The sequence below is a fragment of the Neltuma alba genome, unplaced genomic scaffold (genome assembly GCF_004799145.2).
Source record: "Neltuma alba isolate B1F8T4 unplaced genomic scaffold, ASM479914v2 tig00013195_pilon, whole genome shotgun sequence".
NCBI classification, from domain to species: domain Eukaryota; kingdom Viridiplantae; phylum Streptophyta; class Magnoliopsida; order Fabales; family Fabaceae; genus Neltuma; species Neltuma alba.
In genome coordinates, this window is record NW_021637500.1 from 59,010 (window position 1) to 85,241 (window position 26,232).

The following is a 26,232-nucleotide window of genomic DNA, read 5'->3' on the forward strand; positions in this document are numbered from 1 at the left end:
ACAAAAAAAAAGTTACAATCCACAACTAAAAATAAATAAATAAATAAACTTGCAGTATGAAGAGCGAACATTGATTTGTGATTACAAATAAACTGAGCCTACACAAAAATGTTTATGCTATGAATGAATAATGATCAATTTGGCAAGCGAAAAAAGTGGATGACAGACGAAACAATCTTCAAAATTATATAATTAATTAACAATTACCATTTTTTCGCAAACTCTACAACCCAAATACAATTCGTGATAGGAATTGAAAATGCGCAAAAGAAGCAACTTATTTTCAACACTCAGTGGCGTGAATTTGAACTCAATCCTCTTAATAATTTTTGTCAAATCAGAGTAGTAAAAAAAAATTCCTAAGTGGTTTAGAACTCCACGACAGCCCAAATCATACTCGTAAAGTCTACAATACAACAAATAGAGAAGGATTTTGTAATGATGTATGGAGAACCTTTCGAATTTAAAGGCAGTGAAAGATATTGCATACGAAAAGAGAGACACCATGGCGACAGCAAAGCCTCTCGTTTAAGACGTGCGAGACAATAGTAAAGGCTTTTCTTACCAGAACGGCGGCAATGGTGAAGGCTCTCAACAGTGACGATGGGTGAAGCCTCTCATTAAACACTTCTAGGGGAGGTTTCAAAGAGTGAGAAAGGGAAGAGGTCGGCATTTTTCAAAGTGAAAGAGGGAGCTAATAATTTTTGCACTTTTTTTTAAAAAAAAATTCTAGGGGAACAATTTTGAGGGGCAACAATATCTTTTCCATATCCAAATTAATTTCATTTTCCTCCTTTAGTCCTGCAATGAAATTTTAAAATTATAAAAGGGTTTTTGGAAATTAATTGGTTACAGTGATCTTTAAGTGAAACTCTCCCTAAATTAATTACCAATAGTTAATTGTAACCCGATGTTGACATGTTTCCATGCGTGCATGCATTTAATTGTATAATATAAAAAAGACTACTATTTCCGATTCTAAATATAAAAGATAATTTTTAGTGCAAATTTAGGACTATAGGTAGCAAGAAATTATCATGAATTAAAGGTTAAAATGTTTGATTTGATTTGATTTGATTTGAAGAATGCAGGGAGGATACAGAATTTCATTCTCGAAACATGATTCTGTTAACCCCTGAGGTTGTGAACAACATACACAAACGTGGTGGAACCATCCTAGGCACTTCACGTGGAGGCAACGAAACCTCCAAGATTGCTGACAGTATTCACGATCGAGGAATTAATTAGGTTCATCCGGAAAAAAAAATGCAACCCAGGGCACATGGTTCTAAACCTCCCAGCAAATTCAAAACTCATCCTTTTTTTCAAAGAAAATTACAATCACACAAACCTATTTACTTGAATAATAATGCTGCCTCTCTTCAACTTTACATCATTGGAGGAGATGGTCAGAAAGGGGACACTCTGATATTTGAGGTAATAATGCATCACTTAATTGGTTTTGAAATAAACATGTTATATTTACTCAGAAATGTGGCTTGAAAATTGCAGTGATGGGAATCCCAAAAACTATTGATAATGATATCCCGATAAGCATGCTTCAATCAAACAAAGCTGTTTTGCTGTGATATATTATTATATTTGTATGGGTATGTTAATTGTTATTTTGCGTTATAGACGAGTTATTTGGTTTTGATACTACCGTTGAGGAGGCACAACGTAGCTGTTAATGCTGCTCATGTGGAAGCAGAAAGCTCTGAGAATGGCATTGGTGCTGTCAAGTCAATGAGATGTTACAGTCGGGTAGTGTTCTCTGGTTATCTCAAAAAATTAAGGTACATCCTCTTAAATCATGCTCCCAAAGTTGTCACATGTTATTATTAGCATATAATGGAGACTTAGTAATATGGGATACCAAGTCTCATATTAAGTAATATGAAATAGTCAACGAGATATTTAAGTCTAAGTTGGTTCTCCAACCTCAACATGTAGCTTATGGAATGGGATTCCCCATTCCTATCAGCATCACATAATTGTTAAGTCATCATTTTACCTCACTTCCTTTAGGAATATTTACTCCCAAAACACAAAAAGTTAATGCAACTCTTATGTTTTTAGGATCATTTAAAAAAAAAAAAGTCTAAAAATGACAATGACTCTAAAGTACATTCGTTAGCTCTGTGCAATTAGTAGCAAATGACTATTTTATGTGGAAAAAATGCTTTAAGTAGTCAATTTGGCAGATCCTGCATACATGATCTGTGTTGTTCCAAGCAATCCATCTGATAAGATATACTGTACCCTCCTTGCTCACTAGTCACGAGAATACACAGGCTTCACAATTGGCCCTTTTAATGGGAGACATGCTTATATTCCATTCCATGTAAGTTTTTTTTTTTCCATCATTCAAATTTTTATATCATGCTCAAGTTCATCCTTGGATTTTGATCAAAACTGAATTTTTTTTCCTCGGATTTCGTATCAGTATTTCAATTTCCCTGTAAGTTGTGTTTGGCTATTTGCAGAGGATAACGAAAGGACAAAAGAGGATTGTGATAACTGACTGGATATGGACAAGGACCTAGTAACATCAATGGAGAAATAGAAGAAGGAACAGAAAACCAAACACCTAATGGTAAGAACCATACATAAAACATTGCGGCCAAACCTACTGAATGGTACTTTTTTTTTTTTTTTAAAGGGTGATAATAGCATTTGTTTATGTTTCATTTTTGCAACATTATCTAAGAAATGGAATTCAACTATAAGTTTTGTAAGGAAGAACCATACAGATTGTATCGAAACAGGAGAACCATACAGAAATCACTGTTTATAATAGGTGCCTATCTTTCAAAAATTTGCATGCTTTTAGAAATCATATGCTAGTAGAGTATTACACACACACACACACACACAGTGCATTGCATTTACAACTAGTCTTGCACATTAAGAATTTGTAGTGACTTCATGCGGAAATAAGTGTTGGTGCTCATCACTTTTGATAAGAGTTCGAACTCCTTGGCCAAAAATAAAAAAATAAAAAAAATCCAAACTTATCAGATGTGAATGGCTTAGATTTATTTTTTTATTTTAATTTTTTAAATAATTATTTTAATGTTTATAGAATCTAAAATAAACATAATCTCTTAACTATTATTTTTTTAATTATGAGGCATTAAAAAAAAACTACAGGAAAAAAGGAATGTTATGAGGCATTATTTATAATTAGTCATAAGTCTTATTGACTGTTTGACTATCTATTTATGTTAAAATAAAATATAAAATAATTTTATCAACCTTTATGATTGTGACAATCCTAATTAAGAAAGACCTAATGCATTAGAAAAATGGGCTAGTTCAGTTTATTCATTTGTCCCCTACTTTTTAAGGCCCATGGGCTAAATGATACTTATGTAAGATATAGTTATGCCTAATGATACCCTCAATAGTCTTTGGACTTAGTGAAAGCCTTTTTGACCCTTTCAGTACCAGTGTTTGGGGGATCCACTCCCAATTGGACTTGGCAATGCAATTATCTGATCCAGTCAAATAAACATATCAGAAAATGCCTAATAATAAATCATATCAATCAGCAGAGACATTCCCAGAGTTTGGGAGAAATAAAAATAAAAATACCAATCGGAGTAAAACATTTAATGATGATACATAATATAGGAGGACGTTGGAAGACGATGGAATATTTGATGAACCTTTAACTCTGTTTTAGCAGAGCCAACCCAGTCATCTTTTCCAGCGGGAAGGAGATATGGCGGGCGAAGTGTAACTATTCTACGTACAGGCGGCAAAGCCGGTGGACACCCAGACATTACTATTACAGCCGTGGCTGTTGCAGCCTCAGCCCTTGTTGATTTACTTCGATGAATGTCTTTTGAAATATGTTAAAAACATATAACTCTCCACCATCACATGAAGAAGTTACCATCTCTGTCAACTTTCCTCTAGAGAATGGCAGTCTTATCCCTAGTCCCCTCAGCACCTTGGAAGCTTTCACCTCTGAAGACATATTAAATTCTGGGTTCAGTACGCCATTAACTTCCATTAGATCTACCTCAGGTTCATGATAAAATTCATATTTAAATGAATGTGGATAGTAGAAATGCATGGAGAAAGCACGCTTTTCTTCACGTTGCTTTTTATATGTGTGTCCAAGCTTATGCATTCTACCTAAAATGCCATTGCTATCAATTACTCCCATCTTGGCAGCAATGAAGGGAACAGTCACTTTGTATTCGTTCTCACCAAGCTCTTTTCTTAGTATGATTGGATTTGCTCCCTCTCTCTCTCTGTTGCGATATGCATTTGCTTTCTCGTGCCGTGCTCCTCTGAGGTATAGGGCATTTGTAAAGACGAGCTTGACTAAGTTGCTGAGAGACCCCTCATGAATAAGGTCTTTAATTAGGACACTTGCCTTATTTTCCACCCACGAATTAATTTGTCGCCCCACATGAGCAGCCTGCAAAAAATATATATAGCGATTTCATGAAGCACCTCATCAAGAGAACAAGTTGTTGTTCTTGATTCCCATAATTAATTTCTTCACATATAATTGGAATCGTTGTATTCTCTCAAACTCAAGCCTTAAGGCAAGAAACAGGGCACTCATACGACTTCACATTTGAAATTTACAAAGGGGAAGAATATAACCCGGTTGTGTGTGTATACATATCATGCATCAATTAATATAACGATTAATGAGATGATTTTTTTTAGGAGACAAAAAAAGAGGGGATAATTTGAAGTTCAAACTCAAAAGCAACATGCTTTTATTTTTCAAGTTCCGGCATGCCTTCTGCAGTCTTGATCTTTAAAATATCATTATAAGAGAGAAAGAGGGTATGGCGTGCACCTGACAATGTAATGAGCAATATAAAATTTAAATTCGATTTAATTAAAGATATTTCGAGACGGAACATTAACTCGGTCTGAAAGTCCACTGGGTTCACAGCGGCTCTATAATCAGAGTCCAGAATGTGTTTAAAAGAGGGCTTGAGAGTAAGAGACTGATCAAGCCATAAGGTATTGCAGCAACGCACACGAGGGCCAACGGCGGGATCACCATCAGCCAAGATGACATCGGAGAGTTGAGAGGCCAAGCAATTGAGATGATCGACGGAATCGGCGCTGAAGAAGTTGACAATCTGACGGCGGATCCAACCACGAGAGCCGGCGGCACGGAGGCTGAGCACCACTTGTAAGGACAAGGGTGAAACCACCCTGCCTTCATCTAGTTTTACTTCCATAAGTGGATGGTTTCCCAACAACCCCGATTTGTCGAATACGCCGTGAACTCTCTCATTTTCCCGACCTGCTCTTCTTTTTTTTTGATAGAATCACGACCTGCTCTTCTGCTGCTGCCGTAAGAAGCGGTTTGGTTGAAGGCGACGGAAAGGACACTCCTTTCTCGTAGAACTAATTTACTAATCTAAAAAGATTAAAAAAATAAATTAAGTTAGTTATTTATAATAAATAGGTGTTGTCTTTTTTAAAATATTATTACTAATCAAATATATTGACTGGAACTATTATTATTAAAAGGACTATTTTAAAAAAAATGTATAAATATTATAGACAAAATTGATTAGAATTTTATATTTAGGATCATATAAAAACCAAATGAGATCTTGTATTAATAATCGGAAGTAGTATTTCACCCTTCAAAATCTTCGACTTCGACCCCAGACTCAACTGTTCCCATGTTATGTAAAACTCCGCTCAAATAATAATCTTGCGGATAGCTATGATTTTATTCAAAAAAAAAAACTTACTTTTCTTATGATAAAAGTTAGTGAAATTAAGTAAAAAAAAAAAAATTACCTCCTCAATTTCATGTGAAAACCACATATTAATTAATTTAAAATTCAATAGGCATTTTGTTGTATTTTTTTTAAAAAAAGTTTGCTTTGGACCATTGTACAAGCTACAAATTTCAATCTGCTTTGTATTTGGGAGAATTATAATCAAGTTCTAAAAAAAAATTACTAAAAATTCCTAATAACAACATAAGCAGCTTATAATGATAAGTTTTAAAGTAGAAAATAATAATTTTTGATATTTTTTTATAATAATTATTATTTTTGAAACCCTTGTTGTAATTCTCTTTTTGTATTTTGACTTATAGGAAGTACCGCGCAAAATAAGCTTTTAAGCTTTTCGTAATTTCCCCCCCTTTTTTTTTTTCTTTTTAAGCTTTTGGCTTAATATTATGGATATACAAAACTCAGCCTGTTTGGTTTAAAGAATGCTTGGAAAGAAAATAAATGGAAAAGAATTGAAAGGAAGACAATGAAAATTTTTTGAGCAAATGAATATTTGATTCACACTGGAATTGAAAATGGGTTTCATGAAAAATTCATATTTGGTTGAATGAAAAGAGATAGAAAAATTGAGTTATTTTACTATATAAGCCTTAATGAAAAAATATAATATTATTAAATAAAAATTATTTTTTTAAAAAATAAAAAATGATATAAATAAAAAGAATGCTTTTTAACCTTACACAATAATAATATTATTAAAAAATTCAATAAATTAAATTTTAAATAAATAAATATGAATAGTTAATATAAATATAAAAATACTATACATATTAAATGATTAAAAAATTAAATAACAAAGCATAAGTAAAATATATTAAAAAAAAACACAATTCGAATATGAAAAAGAAATATAAATATTATATAAAGACTATACATGATTTTATTTAGTGAGAATTGTAATTTTTTTTTCAATTTCTTGTTTATATTTTCTCTGACTAAGCATTTTTGTTGTAGAAAAAATTTATATAATATATTTTAAACTGGCCTCGTTTTGTTTTTAAATCATAAGACAACACTAGAAAATAAAAATATATCATACCAAACTTTTAAGAATAGCTAATCAACATCTCAATTTCTTTATTAATTTAAAATATGTTTCCAATATTAAAAAGATATAGAAAATTGAAGAATCACAACTCTATTTCCAATAGAATCTGTTTGCCCAATTTTTCAAGTGATGAACAGAACATAAACAAACCATATAAACAAAATCAATTTAAAGGTTAATTCTTAGTGGACCTATCTTTCTTAATTTAAATACAAATTATGCAAATAACATATCACTGAAATGCGTGCTGATCATAGTTTCTAATGCAACAAAACCCATTGATTTTTTTTTTAATTTTTAAAGTTATGTCTGTTGAAATTTAAAATTTAATATGACAATGAAATAAGAAAACAAATTCAAATTTGATGTAGCAAATTCGAGTCTGGTCCATCAAATTCAAATTTGCTCCACGAAATTCAAATTTCCTACGCTATATTCCAACTTTTGAATGAAATTCCAATTCTGCTATGTTATACTCTGTTTTTTATACATGGAACAGAGTAAATTTTCAAATAAAAAACAATGACATACTATAAACATCCACAACAACTAATTAACATATAATTTATATAGTCATTACAGTCACAACCATGACTAAGCAAGCAAACCGAATCAAACAAGAATTATATATCTGGGGAACAAAGCAAAGGACGGTAGTGTACTGGGTTTGGTATGCAATATATGCCCGGTTTTTTTAACTTGAATATATGCCCAGGTTAAAATCCCAGTTTGATATACTCGATCATCGAAGGAACCCATATACGTGTGTGTGTGTATGAATATACATGTGGCCCACACTTGCCGAAGAGTCTTGGTCCCCTCAACTTCTTCATGCACTAGTCTGCCTTCCATATACTTCAACACACCTACAGTAGAAAATAAATGAAGAAGAGAAGAAGATTGCAAATGAAGCAGAGAATATTCATCATAAATTTTACCACGAAACAAGGCACACTCTAACCGCATCCTTAAATTGACTAATGGTATTCGGGCATACCTGAAGTGTCGAGTAATATCAGATTAGGTAGCTACGCGCGGAATTCCGATCACGGTAATGGAGTGGGAATCAACGTTCACAGCAAATGCACTTTTGTGTTGGAAGAGGAGAGGAGAGACGCTGGCGGGAAGATGAAGACCGGTTGAAAGAATCAGTTTTTCAAACTGATCCTATCTCTTAAAATAAAACTACTGCCCCCGTCTGTCCTTATCCATATTTTGAAGGAAAAATTGCAAATAACCATTTAAGACCCACAGGTTATGTTATTTGCATTAGAGCCCCAAATTTAATAGGCTTGGGCCCAATCCACCAAGGGTGGACTGGCCCATTTTCCTACATCTCCCACTCACACTTGGTGGATTAGGTGTCAAGGGTCTCGTCTCTTTGCCTCCCTTTAGTTTCATACTTAGTGCTTTGCCATGACCGCGTGGGCATGACGTCTTCATTTAGGTGCCTGTACTAGAAATCCTTTTATAGGACCAGCACAAGTTACCTTCTCCTTTTGTGTAGCGCGAATTTTAAAATTACGCCTCAGATGTCCTAGATTTACTTATATACACTTTGTCATGGTAAATCTAATCCCTCTCGAGTCAAAAGTTGACTCAGATTACCTTTCTCTTATATCTAGTATCCACACTTATGACCACAAAATGTCATAAGGGACATGTCACAGACACTAGCATAGGTGTGTATATCACAGTCAATCTTCCTTTCGCCCAAACATCACTTTGAAATGAATCAGTCGCTTTCTTAGCATACTACCTTAGATCGCATCAATCATGACCATAGGACATATGCCAAAGTAGCAGTCACTGAAACATATCTTCATGATATTGTCAAAGTCAAAGGACACCAATAGGAGGATAATTCCTCCCTGGGATTCACACAGCAATGAAGCAGGGATCTTTCACTTGCTTCCCTTTTGCGGTTCTCTCAGCACATGTGGTATGAAACACATGCTACGGTGTTACTCTTTTGTTATAAGAGCGTATGTCGATTTAGATTTATTATTAACACCGTATAGACTTAGGTCCAGACACACTCAGTATCTAAACCCAAATTCTTCAATTCTGCTCATTGTTATGACGTCGACGTTGAAGAGTTTGTTGTCTGGCTACAGGTATTATGGAAGTGGGATTCCAAACTTCGATCCAACTTTATCAACGTGGATCTCATCTTGACTTGCTACACTTTAGTCAAGGCGACATAAAGTTTGTGTTTCTTCTCTACCATATCAGCATTCATTGCTGCTTTACTGGTGAACACAAATGTCTCATCTTTGTTCACTCCACCTGAGTGTCAAAGGTGGTTGCCCGTGTGAGAGAGTCAACCTTTTTAACCTGTACGACATACTAGACATTGTATACTTTCGGACAGACACATAAAGTGATAACGAAATACAATTTCATTAATGAAGCGTTCATATTACACTTTACGTATGCCAAGGGCTTGTACATGTTCTTTAAAAACTTTTTCGCCTATTGGCTTTGTCAGAGGATCTGCTACCATACATTTGGTTGAAATATATTGTACAGTAACAATCTTTTGTGCTATGTAATCTCTAACAAAATTATACTTGATGTCAATATGCTTGGTTTTGCTGTGATACTTAGGATCTTTAGTATAGGCTATGGCTGCAGTATTGTCACAGTATACCATCACCGGATTGGTACTCTCGTTTCCAAATCCAAGGTGTTCTATAAATCTCTTCAGCCATAAAGCCTCTTGCACTGCTGCAGTGCATGCCACAAACTCAGCTTCCATTGAATGTAAGGCAATGCACGTTTGCTTCTTGCTACTCCAACATATGGCGCCATTGTTGAGCAAGAAGGTATAACCTGAAGTTGACCTTCGTTCTTCTTCATCTCCGCCTACATCAGCATCGGAGTACCCAACAAGACGCAGGTCACCTCCTTCGTAGCACAGTGCATAATTAGAAGTTCCCTTTAAGTACCTCAAGATCCTCTTCATTGCTTTCCAATGCTTTTCACCGGGGTTAGACTGGAATCTGCTCACCAGTCCCACTGCATAACAGATGTCTGGTCTTGTACACATCATTGCGTACATCAGACTACCAACAGCACTGGCATATGAACTCTTTCCATCTTCTTTTTATCAGATTCGGTTTTGGGACACATGTCAGAACTCAAAGCCACTCCAGTGGCAACGGGTGTACTCATAGGATTGCAGTCTTTCATGTTAAATCGCTCAAGAATCTTGTTGATATAATTCTCTTGTGAAAGAGAGAGGATTCGTTTTGAACGATTTCTTTGGATCTTAACTCCAAGTATGTACTCTGCTTCACCCATGTCTTTCATTTCAAAATTCGACGAAAGCCATTCTTTAATAGCCACCACCGAATCTAGACTATTTCCGGCTAATAGTATATCGTCTACATATAAGGATAATATGACAAAATTACCCTCAAACCGCTTAATGTAGACGCAGTGGTCTTCCTCTATCATTTGGAAGTCATATGAGGTTATCGCTTTGTGAAACCTCAAATACCACTGTCTGGATGACTGCTTCAATCCATAAATGGACCTTTTGAGTTTACAAACTTTATTTTCTTTTCCTTTTTCAATGAAACCTAATGGTTGTTCCATATAGATTTCTTCATCCAGATCACCATTCAGAAATGCGGTTTTTACATCCATCTAATGTAATTCTAGATCTAAACTGTTTACTATTGCCAAAATAAGTCTAATAGAATTGAAACGCACAACAGGTGAGAACGTATCTTCATAATCTATTCCTTCCTGTTGCGTGTACCCCTTTGCCACTAATCGAGCCTTGTATTTGTCAATTGATCCATCCACTTTTCTTTTAATTTTGAGAACCCACTTGTTCCCAATGGCTTTACGCCCTTTTGGAAGATCAACTAACACCCAAACTTGGTTCTTGTTCATTGAGTCCATTTCTTCTTCCATAGCTTTCATCCATTCATCTTTCGCAGGACCTGACAAGGCTTCTCGTACAGAACGGGGCTCATCATCCCCTTCTGGAGTAACTAAGAGAGATTCGCCTTCTATTTGAAAGCGTCTTTTGGGAACACTTTCCCTGTTACTCCTTCTAACGGGAGCTTTTTGCTTATCTTTCTTTCTTTGTTCAGGTCTTGGTGTTGACCTTTCTTGGCTCCCACTCAGATTGACACACCTAGACGATTCTGGTTTGTCAATTTGTTCTGTACTGTCTTGTTCTTGTGTTTCATAAAGAGAAACGGTACGGTCAACATCTTCTCTATTAGGAAATTCAGTCTCAATGAATATTACATCTCTTGATTCTATTTCAGTCACGGTTCCATCTTCGTTTTCACCTATGAAAACGTATCCCTTTGATTGTTCAGAGTACCTTATGAAGATGCATTTCTTTCCTCGGGGACCCAACTTCCCATGCTTATGAGAAGCATCATGGATATACGCCGCTGACCCCCAGGGTCTCAAGATGCTTAGATCTGGTTTGCGTTTTGTCCATAACTCGTAGGGTGTGGAAGCGACTGATTTTGAGGGTACACGGTTAAGTATGAAGGTTGCCGTTAACAAAGCATCACCCCAATAAGAAATTGGCAGGTTTGCTTGAGCCATCATTGACCTAACCATGTCTAAAAGAGTTCTGTTTCTTCTTTCAGCAACCCCATTTTGTTGTGGAGTGCCAGGGATAGTCAGTTGTCTGATTATCCCTTTTTCTTCACAGAGCTGTTTGAATTGATCAGATAAATATTCACGACCTCGATCAGTTCGTAATGCTTTAATTTTACTGTCCATTTGATTCTCTACCTCATTTATGTATCGTCTAAAGCACTCAAGAGCTTCAGACTTATGCGAGATCAAATAGACATGACCATATCGTGAAAAATCGTCAATAAAGGTAATAAAATACCAAGCTCCGTGTCTTGCCCTCACACTCATTGGACCGCAAATATCAGAATGGATTAATTGCAATGGAGTTTCAGCCGTTTTTCCCTTACTGAAAGGCTTTCTTGTTGCCTTACCAGCTAGACAGTTCTCACATAGTGACATTTCCATATTGGGAATGGCACCCAACAATCCTTCTTTTGCTAGTTTAATCATTCTATTTTGATTAATGTGTCCTAGTCTAGCATGCCAGGTGTTTATGTCAATGTTATTCGAAGAAACAGCAAAGCATTCATTACTATTGAAATCACCAACAATATCTAAAACAAAGAACTTCTTAAACAGGAAAGCTGAACCATAAAGAACAGAGTTGCTAAAAATGTCTGCAACTTTACCATGAAAGTTTACATTAAACCCAAATTCTAACAGACACAATACAGAAACCAAGTTCCGCCGGATGTCAGGAGCATAAAGTACATCATGGAGTATCAAGGTCTTCCCACCACGCAAAGTAAATTTGCAGGTGCCCAAACCTTTAACCTCGATCCTCGCGTTGTTCCCAACGTAAAGCCACTTGCTTTGATACGGCAACCGACGGTACTCGATAAAGGATCCTCGATCCCTGGTTACGTGGTCTGTGGAGCCTGAGTCTATAATCCAAGAAGAAGAAACAGGTTCTGTTAGAAAAACAGTACTAGAAACATATGAAACATGTGAATTCACATAATCCACTAATACCTTTTCGCTCTCAGCCTGTTTTGAACAGTCACGTGCGAAATGGCCCATTCTCTGGCAGGCGAAGCATTTGACCTTCTTCAGGTCTAGCTTCTTCTTCCCACCTTTCTTTTCCTTCTTCTTGAATTGCTTCTTTCCCTTTTTGGATTGAGGACCACCCTTCTTCCCTTTCTTTTGAAACTTCTTGCCCTTCTTGGAATCGGGCCTTGATTGGGAAGTACCGGCATCCTCGGTGTAATAAGCTTGTCCAGAGGTCTTGTAAGCCTCTAAACGTTCATCCTCCAGCTCCAAGTGTTTGGCTACATCGTTAAAAGTAACGATGTTTTCATTATGGGTCAGGTTGACTTTCATGTGTTCCCAGCTAGCAGGAAGCGATCTGATAACAGCCTGCACTTGCTGTTCATCAGACAGGACATGGCCTGCTTCCTTAAGTTCTCTGATCATGTTGGCCATCTCTCTCAAATGTTGTTTCATTGGATTGTTTGGCTTGAGCTTATAGGTGTCGAACTTAATCGTCAACCTTCTAAGTTTAGTGGTAGAAGTACCACCAAACTTGTCTTTAACGCTATCCACATAGCCTGTGCAGTTTTGTGCCTCTCAAACTCGCACATAATGTCATCAGCCATGGCACTCAGAAGCGTAATTCTTGCTATGCTGTTTTTCTTCTTCCACACTAGGTAAGCCTCTTGGTCTCTCCTATGTTGGGCCGTATTCCCAACTTCAGGCTCGACCATTGCAGTGGTTAAAGGTTCAACCGCATCTTGTTCCTCCAAGATGTATTGAACCTTTCGGTGCCATATGTCCCAGTTATCCCCGTTGAGCTTTTCTCCCTTATTAAGCTCAGCAATTATGTTCTTGGTTGCCATTTTTAGTTCTGAAGCAAATTTATCCCACATTATTCTACGTTCTCTCTAAAAGAGACGTACCATAGAACATCTTAGTTATATATAGCACAGCGAAGTATACAATGTCTTGTACTTATATCATCCTTGATCAGAAAGTAATGATGCTGCAAGATCCATGATCAAGAGCATACGTTTGTACCTCCCATCACACAGATACAAGCAACAAACATTATTTCCTATCAAGGATTTTATATAAGCACTTCAAAAAAAAAATTATGACTCTTAGAAGTCTTATCTTCTAAAAGCTCCCACTTATAAAAAGCATACACATACTATTCACAAGATAATCATATAACAACAATTCAAGTAATTTCATTAAATGAAACAACATATTTAGTCTGTTTACAATGCATGAAACCATAAAAAAACTTAATACAACAAATATTAATAAAGCATATGTAAATATTACATTATTTGATATGCACATAAAGGTAATTAAGCATTGCTTTTCTTAGGCTCCTGAGTTTGCGTTTTTTGTTCATAAAGGAGGATACTAGCTCTATGGCCCAAATCCAGTAAGACTTTCTTATGGGTTTGCCTTTAGGTCCGCCTCTAACCCTTATCGCTCTTATGTACTCCATTATGACTTTAAGGTAGAATTCGGTATTCTTCTTATCGGTCATGTATTGGATGTAATTCGCGAGCACGCCATTGATTCCTTTTATATTTGTCAATTTTGCTGCATCTGTCTCAGCTATACTCATAGCTAATGCGGGGGTCAAAGGTTGGTTCACCTCTTCTCCTTCCTCAACTTCAATTTCATTAGGGAGATCCCGTGGATCTTTATAGACTAATTGAGGTGCGATAGGGAGGGGTTCAGTGGGGAACATAGTTTTCGACTCAGGTCCGGAATCCACTAACTCCTCTGGGTCTTCTTGAGGAACCTCTTCAGGGTCCTCCTCAGGATCCTCATCCTCAGGTTCATATTCTGGAATTCCATCACCTAAGAATGAATATTCCAATGAACTATGATCGGTATTTTCAGTGCTACTAGAAGCCTCTTGCTCCATTTTCACCTAGAACAAAATAATATAAATTATTTTGAATATTCTGGAATTTTTATCCACATAAAAACACCAAAAACGCACTAAAATACTCATAAATGGATCCTAAATTGTCTCTAAAATTATCAAATTATATATTAAAATGAAGATCCTAATTTTAGGGATTTTTAGAGACAAACCACACCCCAATTGGACCATTCACGCGCCTACACGCGCCCCTAGAAGGAAGAATTAGCGAAAAATTTAAAAAAAATCTTCGCCCACTCTCGCTGTCGGCGCGTGTACGTCACGCGCCGCCATGGAGCTGGCCGCCGAGGACACGCGCCGTTCCGGCGGCCCGCACGCGCCACCACCTTTCAGGTGGTGGTGTCCACGTGTCGAAGAGGTGTGCCACGTGGCGGCACGCGCCACGTGGCAATTCTGGGAATTTTTTTTAATTATTATATATTTTTATATTTATATTTATATTTTTTTTGTTTTTTCGGGTTGGGCTTGGTCGGTCCTATCCGGATCCGGACCAAGCCAGCCCAACCAACGCATCCGCCCCGCCTCGTTTTTTTTTGTACGACGTCAAAACGACGTCGTTTGGGGGGCTGGAGGTTGTCTTCAACCTCCAGCCGGGTCTACCGACCCGGTTTTCGTCGCGGGTCGGGTCCGTCGGACCCGGATTATTCTCTCCCCCATATGTCCTCCGTCTGACGTCCCTTCTTCGCGTTCTTGGTGTCATTTTCTTCGTTTTTCCGAGCTCTACGCAATGGGATAATTTTTGAAGCCTAAAACCTTCATTTTTTAGACACCCAAAACGAAAAACTTCACTGTGCAAAAACGGGTCTCTTTCATCATGAATTTCATGCTTTTAAACCTACGTTTTTACCGTTTTTAGATGTTTTTAATTGTTTTCGGTCATCTCCCATGCAGAATACTATCATATAATTGTTGGAGACAACAAACAAAAAAAAACTCTCACATCCGACGTTCATGGAAGCGAAAAAAAACTATTAAATAACACAGAATCATCATAAACAACTATCATGCTGAATATAAAGAGAAGATTTGCTTAATATCTGAGAGCAAATCACTGAAGTGGGAATGAAGTGCCAAACCGTGAGGCACACAACAAAAAAAAAAAAGAAAAGAAAACGCAGAAGGTGGAACAGGGCAGCGGAAGAAATAGAGGAGGCTCTGATGCCAATAATGGTATTCGGGCATACCTGAAGTGTCAAGTAATCTCAGATTAGGTAGCCACGCGCAGAATTCCGATCACAGTAATGGAGTGGGAATCAACGTTCACAGCAAATGCACTTTTGTGTTGGAGGAGGAGAGGAGAGACGCAGGTGGGAAGATAAAGACCGGTTGAAAGAATCAGTTTTTCAAACTGATCCTATCTCTTAAAATAAAACTACTGCCCCCGTCTGTCCTTATCCATATTTTGAAGGAAAAATTGCAAATAACCATTTAAGACCCATAGGTTATGTTATTTGCATTAGAGTCCCAAATTTAATGGGCTTGGGCCCAATCCACCAAGGGTGGACTGGCCCATTTTCCTACATTGACCAATAGAAGTAAACACTATCCCTAACATAAACCTAAACTCTTTGCACAACTCCGCTAGATTATAGTTTTGGGTTGTTCACTGTTCTCTTATCCTCTTCTTGACCTTTCACCTTTATCAATTTCCTCTTTAAGTCATAATCATATAACAAGGCCAAGTTATTCTCCTACCCTGCTTCAACCATGTTATTCTGTATTTTTCATTAGGTTCGACTATTACAAAATGTGAACTATCCATAACTTCTCCTAACACATCAATGACTCACACATCCACATATTGTGAAAAATAATAATAATCAATATGCTCTTTTTTTATGTTCTCAAAGTCGGAGAAGTAGACCTTGAGTTAGTTTGACTCTCTTCCTCCTCATTACTCTCACCATTATTAGTTCTGTCTTCCTTCTTATTACTCTCACTATTGCTAATTCTCTCTTACTCCCTAGTTATAAGCATCGCAAGATCATTAACTAAAACAGAACATAATGCAAAGAAACACAATACAAGAATAATCACAACAGTACCACATTTCAAACAAAAAAACAAAGCACATGGCAAATAAAGCAAAAACATATTCATTTTCAATAAGAATATCATAAAGGATTAAGCAATCAAAATAATGAACAGCAATGCAAAGAAATCACACAAAAGTTGTGATCATGCTAAGATCAACTGGTTGCCATATTCATTTAGCAAAAACAAAGCCATATATACAGCAAATGCACCACTAAAGAAGAACAAGCACCCAAGCAATTATTAGGTTCAAAACAAGCGCACACTACAGCTCAAAGAAAAAGGCATATGGGTAATCAAAGCTAACAATATTAAATCAAACAAGCAATAAAACAAAAAATTTCCGCTCTCATAATTCTACTTCTCTAGTCCACTCTTCTACTCTTCTCACACAGCACAGGTTAACCAACAATGCACATAAGAGAAATTAGTTCCTTACCTTTCATCAAACAAAAAGCTGACCGTAATGTTGGGTGTACGATCTTCGCTTAATGGTCATCGGTAATGTTGGTCCACTTGATCTCACCCTCCCCCCCCCCCTTTTTTTTTTAATCATCAATTAGTCAGCATCCTTTCTCAATTGTGTTGTCTGTGTTTTTAAGTAAGCTACTCTTTTTTCTTTTTTTGCTCTAAATTAAATGTCCAGGTTATCCTTCCCATCCTCATGCCATATAAGTAGGTAATGTTGCTTAATGACTAGCCATATCATCCAAACTAATGTTGGTTGTGCCACTTTAGCAAAATTTAACAGTTTCACTACTAAGAACTAATGTTTTAAAATATATTAAATTTAAATGACTAGAAACACAAATCTTAAATTCCAAGGATCAAAACCAAAATAGAGCTAACGAGGGACCAAAATTTGTATTAAACCAAAATTAAATATATAATCAAATTTTTAAAATGTAAAATATGAAATAAAACAAAAATTCAATTCTGCTATTTGATAAAATGTTATAATACATTGAAGTATCATTTTGAAATTTTTAAATGTTGTGAAACGAGGCCACTATCCATGCACTTTTGCTAACTACTTTTGTTTAGTTGTTAACTAATTTTGTTTTCAAAGTTTTGGATCACTTTTGATTAACTATTGACTATTTTAGTTTTGATATTGACTACTTTTGTTTTTAGAGCTTTGGTGACTACTCTTGTTTAATTATTTATTATTCTAATTTTACTATTAACTATTTTTATTTCTCAAAAGTAGTAATTGGAGCTCCTAATACATTTATCAAATTTTTGAAACAGATCTTTGGTAGCTCCTAATGCATCTTTTGAATTATTGAAACAAAAGTAACCAATAGGAAAATTAGAGTAGTTAATAATTAAAACAAGAGTAGTTAAATCAATAGTAAAACTAGAGTAGTTAATAGTTAAATAAAAATTGTCATTGAAACTATAAAAATAAAAGTAATTAACAGCTAAATAGTAGTAGTCACTAGAGCTCTTGTTGTCTAAGGGGTCACCTTAGATAGAGTTCTTGTAGCTAGACTCCGAGTAGTGATGCTTAGGTGGCTTTAGAAAAAAAAGAAACGAAAAAAGTAAAAGGCAATGGTGTCGTTTCGCAACATTTCAAAATACAAAAATAATATAGAGTTTCTGATTTGATATTTTGAAATTCAATCTCCTCTATTTGCCATTTAGTATTAAGGGTGTTTTACTGTAATTTTTCCTCTTTACAAAGTAAACATAAGAAAACAATTGTAATACAATTAATGAATGTGAAAAACCTTTCTCTCATTGAAGAAATAATTAAATAAATAATTAGATGGAGGAATCTATCAAATAGAAAGATAATAAATAAATGAAAGAACAATTCATTTCAATTTAAATAATGAATATGCAAACCCATAAATAAGCAGATGCAAACAAATGAGTGCTAAATTATTAGTAAATTATGCCAACAATAATAATTATTTAATAGATAATAATAGTATATGCAGGACAAAAATACCGAAGTTTGACAAAACAGTTTACAACCTAGAATTCAGTGAATGGAATCCATAATTAATAATTGTATTGTTAAAGAAAAAGAATTGACTTAACAATTAAATACATAACTACATTTTAAAAAGCCACAATATAAACAATAATGGAACAAAAATTTAATTATATTGTTTGAGAAAAAATTATGCCAACAGAAAATTAAAAATAAAGTATTAAATGCACCCTAAACGTATTAAATGCATTCTAAATCTTCAGGCAAAGACTCTAACAAGAACATTAACAAGTCTAACACATTAATGAGTCTACCAGATATAAATAGAAGTGCGTTTAAGATGGAAAAAAGATTTTCCGTGAGAAAAACACACAACTCCTCATAGCTGTTCACTATTTATTCCTTTACTGTTGTTGTATTAGCTATTATTATTTGGGCTACTCTTTGTACTTCAGTGAGAAACAGAATTCGATATATAGAAAGAGTTACTCAGGGTATTAAGACATTGAAGAATTGGTTACATTACATGTGGTAGAAGAAAGATGAAGGTTTCCAGGCACCCAATTAAACTTGGAGTAGTGGTTTTCAAGTATCTATTGAAATTTGAGAGTGATTATGGATTCACTGGGGCCCAGATCAACGAATGAGACTGTAGGTTCTCAAGTACGTTATGAAACTTGAGGGAATATATATTTGGCAACAAAAGCTCATTTGAATATGGGAGATTAGTGGATTTATAATTTCAAGAGTGTTTGAGGACTGAAAATAGGTTAGTGGAAAGATCGAACTATGAGAAATTGCCATGTGATTCTTTTATTTGTTTTTTTTTTCCCAAACCAAAACGATAAAATCTGTTGGTCATATCTCTGTCTTATCTATTATTTAGTTATGCAATTTAGTTTAGTCATTTTTTTAAGTTTCCATTAATTTTTTAATCACTCAATTTATCCCCTCTTAAATATAAGTTGCCACTAACAAAGTAACATTAGAATGCCTAAAATCGAATATAAGTAAACAATATTAATAATAAAAAATATTTCTAAAATAAGTCATGCATAAAGAAATTTTTTGTCATGATTCCTTTGAAATAATGAAGTAGTCTATGTTGCTAGCTAGGTTTTTTTCCTTGACTACAATACATTTATCTTCATCAAATATCCTTATTTCTAATGTTTTGCCTAATTATTGTTAAAAACCATAAAAATAATTAATTTTTATTAAAACTTTTAAAAAGTAAATAATTCTTTTGGTAAAATAATCAAAAATTCCCTCTATTTTTAAATATAATAATTTTATAATTAATTTACATAGATTAAAAAATTAATTAAATTAATTATACGTAACAAATATGTATTAGTTTCAATTTTTTAGAAGTCACACCAAAAGTCAAATAAAAAAGGTCAGCTATTCATGGTTCTCATGGTCTGTGATGTAATAATTAAATAAAATTAATAAAAAACTTATATGCATATAAAATAATATATACAACATAGAAAAATTGCAACTACTCCATCAGAAATTCGATAATTAGTGAATAATCGTTTCGTCTTTTATTGCCATCCTTTTCTGGGAAGGAAAGTATTGGTCTAATCCTCGGTGGGGCCGTCTTGTTCTGCATTTTTTGTTTTATCATTATTTTGTTATGTTATTAGGTCAAAAAGCCATTTAAGCCCCCAAAAAAATAGAAGGAGAGGAAGAAAAAGAATTATTTCATACTTTCTTTATTTTATTTGACAGAAGCAGTAATTATTTAAAATTTAAATTACTACAATTAAAATTTATTTTTCCTTTCTTGGATGTACGACCAATCATGCCAAACATTCCAAACACGACCTTCTCGTCGTAAGTGAATGTATGCACCTTTAATCTTTTATAAAACAAAATAAAAGTGCCTCATGCCTTATCTTGCATGACCTATGATTTTAGAAGCTAACAAATAAAAAATAAAAAATAATTAAAAGTAAGATTTATTTCTTTATTAATATTGGGCAAAAATATACTTTTAATATTTTAAATTTATATAAGGTTTCAGTTTTATTCCTTAATTTTAAAAATTATATTTTTAATTCTTTAATTTTAAATTATTAACACAAAAATGATAATATTAAATTTTAAATATTGATAAAATATTTTCCAATACTAACATATTAAATTTAATTTTTAAAACAACTATAATTATTGCAAAAAATATTATTTAATATTAATAATTTTAAAATTAAAAGACTAAAAGATATTTTTTAAAATTAAATACCATCACCTAAACCTTTCATTGTCATGGTAATTTTCTTGGTGGCTTCGGTTGAGAGCATATTCTTGTCGTTCCTTTCTTTACACGCCTCTGTCTCTCAAGTCTGTGAGTGTTCAGCCACCTCAGTCCAGAGCATCTCACCGAAGATCCTTTCGCTTTTTTTTCACTTTCAGAAACTATATATAAAGCCACCTCAAGCCAAGCAGACCCCATGATGCGGTAGATCTTCTTCGACCCTCCTGATTCTCTGAATCGTCCTTCAATATTTGTCTCTTTCTCCTTTTCCCCCTGTTTGCGCTTTTTAGCAACCAAAACATGAAGTTGGAGAACTCAAACGGAGAGATCTTCGCCGAAAACAATGCCTCTGAATCCCTTGTCAGCTTCGCCAATGGTCTTCAATCGCCAAATTCTGCTACGGCCAATGGGGCCGATGTCGATAAAGATGGGGAGGAGATATTCGTGCCTCCTCTGAACTTCGCCATGGTCGATAATGGCATTTTCAGGGCGGGGTTCCCTGATTCTGCCAATTTCGGATTCTTGAAATCTCTTCGCCTCCGCTCGGTTATGTGAGTTCCATTTCTGTTTTCATTTTGCTTTGTAACCGAAATTGCTGTCGTTCTTCATTTTGTTTTTCGGGTTTTTGGTTTTGATTCGGTTCGGATTTTGCTCAGATGTTTGTGCCCTGAACCGTATCCAGAAGCGACTTCCGAATTTTTGAAGGCTAATGGAATAAGGCTCTATCAATTTGGGATCGATGCCTTCAAGGTCTTGAATTGTTTCTGGTTTTAATTACCACCGCTGACCTTTTACCCCCAATTATGTTGTCTGTTTGTTAGTAATTAAGAGAATTGGTTGCTTCCATTATGTTTGCTTGATGCTTCTGAAATCATCCGACTCTGTTAACAATAGTGTAGGAATGCATCCAGGTGCTTTGCTGATAATTTGCTATTTCCCATGCATAAGTGCTATGACATTTTAAATGTGAGGTTGATTCATTTGGATACTACCAATCAGTCTAATTGATGAGAACATTAAATGTAACAAGGGGGGAAATTATTAGATTAGTACAGCTTAATTTGGGCATTAAGAGTCATATGTCTATGTCCAACTACTCATCATTCATTCATGCGAAAGTTAGATATATCAATGACAACGAACTAAATGACAGTAGTTCTCTCTTAAAATCCAGCGTTTAGCTTAAAGATTGTTGATTATTTACTTAGTTATATTAGTCACCAGGTGCCAATGTGGAAACAAACGAAGAAGACAACCTTGTAAAATTATATCATATTAAATGATTCTGCAATAAGAAAGTTGCTAGGAGCCAAGGACACCTTCCATTATTTAATCCAAATCAAGAAAACAAAAATTCTATGTTTGACATTATAATAGTTTTGTTGCTCCGCCAAACTATAATATTTAGGTGATGGTGTTTTATTTTGTTTTGTTACATGTCTGTCTAGTTGTGCACATAGCAATTGCTTTCCCTTCAAAATGTAGTAATCACAATTTTATCAAAGTAACAAATATTGCCAAGTAATTAGCATTCTGATTTCTAATTAATCTCTGTATCTTGTGTTTTGTTTTAATTAATCACCATATTAAGTGGATTTGATCTGTCTTTGTAACATGTGAATTTTTTTGTGCACACTGAATGTTTTTCTTTGCAAATGTCGCCATTAAAATCAAGATAATTAATATCGTGAAATTGCTAGTGCCTGTTGTGAAGTTGATCTCAGTACTTCTTTTTTTTTTTTTTCGAATGAAAAATTTATAGGCATCGTCATTGTGATTGTGTTCAACTATTTGAGTGAAAAATACTCATCTCTCTCATTGCTCAAATTATTATGATGCTTTCAGATGTTTCTAAAAGAATGCGTCTTATATCATATATTGGAACAGATAAATAAACTTAAGCAAAATACTTCTCCTATATCAAAGGACTATATTGGTTGTAAGAGGCGTAAATTAACGTGTCCAGTCATTTTTTTTTGGTCCAATTTTTCTTACTTTTACCATGAATGTGTTTCTTAGTTCACTTTTGTTGGTTCCTTGATCATTTCGTCCTTTAGAAGAAACAAGGTAATACGACCATCTTTATTACAGTGATGGGCTAACACAAGAAAGATAGGGAACAGAGAGAATGGAGGGTTATTTGTTACATTACATGGACCCTATATTCAGTAACTGTGGCAGACTTTTGTGGTTGGCTATGATTATGGAGTACCCATCTATTTCCAGCACCAGGCCATCCTTTTGTGAATTTACTTCTCTGTATTAGATTGTTGAAATTAGACTTTTGTGGTTCTCTGGTAACTGATATTTTCTATTCTGATGTCCTTCAGTATAGCTCTGGAAGTACTTTTTGACCTGCATTCTGTCCTTCCTTATCATTTTCATATTCTCCAACATGTGAATTCTTTTATTCCAACTTCATTTTTATTGAAGAGCTTAACTTGAACTTGTATACCATTGCCACATACGGTGAAAGGGTTTGCTGGTTGATTGATCACGCATTGTGGCCAGATTTATGTTCGTTAATTGAAAAGGAACCATGCTGGTGCTTGTTACTTTCAAACAGGGTGATTATTTGACCAAGTAGATCAGCCGCCATACCATGCAAGTCTAGGAGAATGAGATGAGTAGCTTATGTATGAGCTATTTTCAAAGCAGTTGACCTTGGCTTACAGAATTATATTATTCTAAATGGTCATCAATGGTAGTTATCTTCTTTCCAGCTTCCCTTGCTTGGTCCATCCAGTTTCTCATAATTTTCTTTACCCGAGATCAAATCCTGTGTCAGGAATTACAATTCCTGTATTGGACTTGCATTCTCCCTCACTCTTGTTCTCCTCACAATCTTCTGTCAAATGGTATAGAACGTTTATGCCCACCCTGGGGATCCTTCAGCTGTATTTATCTCATGTAATGTATCCTCTTTTAGATATTTCCTTTTTTGATGGCATCTTCTTGGCAGCAAATGCCAGGAAAAGGGGAAAAGTTGACTAACCTGGGAGTATATTGCTGTATAACTTCCTAAGAATTATGCTTTTTTCTTTTGAAAAAAAAAAAAAAATCTATTACTGAGCTGTAATTGATACCAGAAAGCTCACGTGACTTGATGGACTGATATGTAAGAAAACACATGTATCCTTCACTTTGTTAACATTTTTTGTGGGCAGGAACCTTTTGTTAACATCCCAGAGCATACGGTGCGTGAAGCGTTGCAAGTAGTACTTGGTATAACTTCACTTAAACTTCATTATTATATCCTCTGTAAAGTAGGAAAGCTTGTTCAGATATTTATTTACTTTAATCATGTCTGTAAATCTCGCTCCAGATGTTAGGAACCACCCGGTGCTGATTCATTGCAAACGAGGAAAGGTAAGCTATGGATCTTTTCTTTTACACTTCTCTTATTTGACCTAGATTAATCATTAATGTTCTCTGCTTTTACCACGAGCAGCATCGCACTGGATGCATAGTGGGATGCTTAAGGAGATTGCAGAGATGGTGTCTATCATCTGTATTTGATGAGTACCAAAGGTTCGCTGCTGCCAAAGCTAGAGTGTCTGATCAGAGGTTTATAGAATTGTTTGACATCTCTAGCTTGAAGAACAATCCAATGTCTTTCTCATGCTCAAAGAAGTAGAAACATTGGCCTATTTGAGAAAGCTATGGCTTCCTCCATGGAAACTTTCCGTGATGAAGAGAAGACTGAAAGTTGCCTTTTTCTCTGTCTTTTTACTATTATCTTGGTGAATTTGAGAGTAGATTTTAAGTTGCAATGTTATGTTCCGTTTCTTAAGATTCGCTGTTACTTTGGTCGTACGTGTGGTATCCTCAATGTGGCATTTTTGTGCCAAGATGAACCGAGTGATTTGATGATGATTTTACAACTTCCAATTTATATCAGCTTAGATTTAGCTTTTGTGACTTCAATTTTTGCACGTCATCTTCACCACCCAACTCAGCGCTTGCTTTATACCCTGCTGGCCAGGCTCTCTTTTTCCCTTTCTATATTCACGATACATATTACAAAAAATACACTATAAGCATAAGTGTTTCCACATTTGGTGTGTAGGTTTTCAATTGAGGAAATGTATGAATTGTTGCAACTAATTCAGTGTTTTGTAACACAATTTGTGTCAAACTCATAAAGATGTCATTTGGATCACATAAAATGACTAGATATCAGATCGTCTTTTTTAGCTTAAAGTTCAAATATAATTATATTACATTGTGCAAGTCTATTTTATGTTATATTGAAGGAAGTATGACTAAAATAAAGTTGATTCCATCATGAATATCAATATAATGCGTACCCCAAACTTCATCTTCATAAGAATAATGTGGCTCATAAATTAAAACGAATCTATCTGTTTCTCCTTTCTTGCTTTGGCTTCTTGGTTTTTGTGGATGAGCCAATTTGAATATCTTAGTATCATCTTTCGATGGATGAGACATGATTGGTGTACATCCTATCTTCCATGTGTATCATTTTGATTATTGTTGAGGTTTCCTTCTTCTTTTTGAAATAAGCTATTTTGCTCCTCTTTTCCTTCAGTAGAAATCCTCTGAGATAGTTTTTCCCTAAAATTCTGGTTTAGTTGTCATTTTCTTGGAATTGTATCTATCTTCAAGAGCACCAAAAATTCTTTGGCACTATTGCAATGCATCGCCCTTGCCAAGCTCTCATCTTTAAAAATCAAGATGCCAAATAGTGATTATTTGAAAATTTTGTTATAAAATTTTGCTAGCATCAAAGCATCGTATCTAATAATTGCTAGTCTAGTTGAAATATTATTGCAAATAAAATGATACATTGTATGCTTGTGTATGTTATGTGATGTGGCGTCTATATAATAGATAATGCTTAATTATGGCAAATAATTATTTAAAGCAAAAAGAATAAAAATAAAGATGCCAAATAGTGATTATTTGAAAAAATTGTTATAAAATTTTGGTTATCCACACTATAATGAATAATTTCATTAAGAGAAACATTATATATTAACAATACTACCAATAATAAAGAATATCAAATGTTCAAATTAAATAGTAATTCGTGCCTTTAGTATAAAATCTAGTTTGTAGTTCAAATTAAATTACAAACAACTATCTTTGGTCTTTAATATAAGAACTAGTTGACTAATTTGAGTAGATTAAGAAAATTGATTTATTTATTTGTAATAAATAGGTGTTGTTTTTTCTAAAATATCCTTACTAATTATGTGTATTAGCTAAAATTACCATTTGATAAAATCTTTAGCATGTACAACTACTACAAGGGCTATTTTGGAAAAAAAAGAATAAATATGAGAGATAAAGTGGATTGACATCTTATATTTATACCAAATTAAATATCAAACTAGTTTTTATATTAAAGACCAGATATAGTATATCTTATATTGAAGACTAGGTGTAGTATTTTAAAATTCAATACTCAAACTAGGTAACATTCTCCAAAACTTTTTGCGTAGTTTTCTTTAAGAGATTTACCGATTCAATTTAACCGAATCAGTTTGTTTGAAATGGCTCCCCCAACCCACAAAAATTCTTCAAAGTGAAATTCTTAAAATACCTTTGAGAAAAAAATAAAGAAGGCTTGGTTTTCCAAATTAAAAGTCCATTTTTGCT

General features: G+C 34.6%; 2 protein-coding genes and 1 long non-coding RNA gene across 3 annotated transcripts; 1 reads left to right on the plus strand and 2 right to left on the minus strand.

The window, feature by feature from the left end:
* Nucleotides 1-3,793: 3,793 nt before the first annotated feature.
* Nucleotides 3,794-5,270, minus strand: LOC114735264 (serpin-ZX-like). The gene is made up of 2 exons (XM_028922947.1): nt 4,899-5,270; nt 3,794-4,435 (listed from the first exon to the last, which is right to left on the minus strand). Exons 1-2 carry the CDS (start codon nt 5,220-5,222, stop codon nt 3,794-3,796), a joined length of 966 nt encoding a protein of 321 aa, XP_028778780.1. The 5' UTR covers nt 5,223-5,270.
* Nucleotides 5,271-13,564: 8,294 nt separating this feature from the next.
* Nucleotides 13,565-24,397, minus strand: LOC114735271 (uncharacterized). Its single transcript, XR_003739248.1, has 3 exons — nt 24,311-24,397; nt 20,596-20,601; nt 13,565-13,575 (listed from the first exon to the last, which is right to left on the minus strand). It is a non-coding gene; the product is annotated as an uncharacterized LOC114735271 (long non-coding RNA).
* Nucleotides 20,720-24,373, plus strand: LOC114735270 (probable tyrosine-protein phosphatase DSP4). The gene is made up of 5 exons (XM_028922953.1): nt 20,720-21,158; nt 21,264-21,357; nt 23,775-23,832; nt 23,933-23,976; nt 24,059-24,373. The coding sequence occupies exons 1-5, from the start codon at nt 20,908-20,910 to the stop codon at nt 24,242-24,244; spliced, it is 633 nt and encodes a 210-aa protein (XP_028778786.1). The 5' UTR covers nt 20,720-20,907; the 3' UTR covers nt 24,245-24,373.
* Nucleotides 24,398-26,232: the final 1,835 nt, after the last annotated feature.

Excerpts from the sequence above, each read along its gene's own strand:
- LOC114735264 (XM_028922947.1), bottom strand. The coding sequence starts at position 5,222 with ATGGAAGTAAAACTAGATGAAGGCAGGGTGGTTTCACCCTTGTCCTTA. Across the intron at positions 4,436-4,898 it reads CAGTGGACTTTCAGACCGAG|GCTGCTCATGTGGGGCGACA; the intron begins TTAATGTTCCGT and ends TATTTTTTGCAG.
- LOC114735270 (XM_028922953.1), top strand. The coding sequence starts at position 20,908 with ATGAAGTTGGAGAACTCAAACGGAGAGATCTTCGCCGAAAACAATGCC. Across the intron at positions 21,159-21,263 it reads CTTCGCCTCCGCTCGGTTAT|ATGTTTGTGCCCTGAACCGT; the intron begins GTGAGTTCCATT and ends GATTTTGCTCAG. Across the intron at positions 23,977-24,058 it reads TTCATTGCAAACGAGGAAAG|CATCGCACTGGATGCATAGT; the intron begins GTAAGCTATGGA and ends TACCACGAGCAG.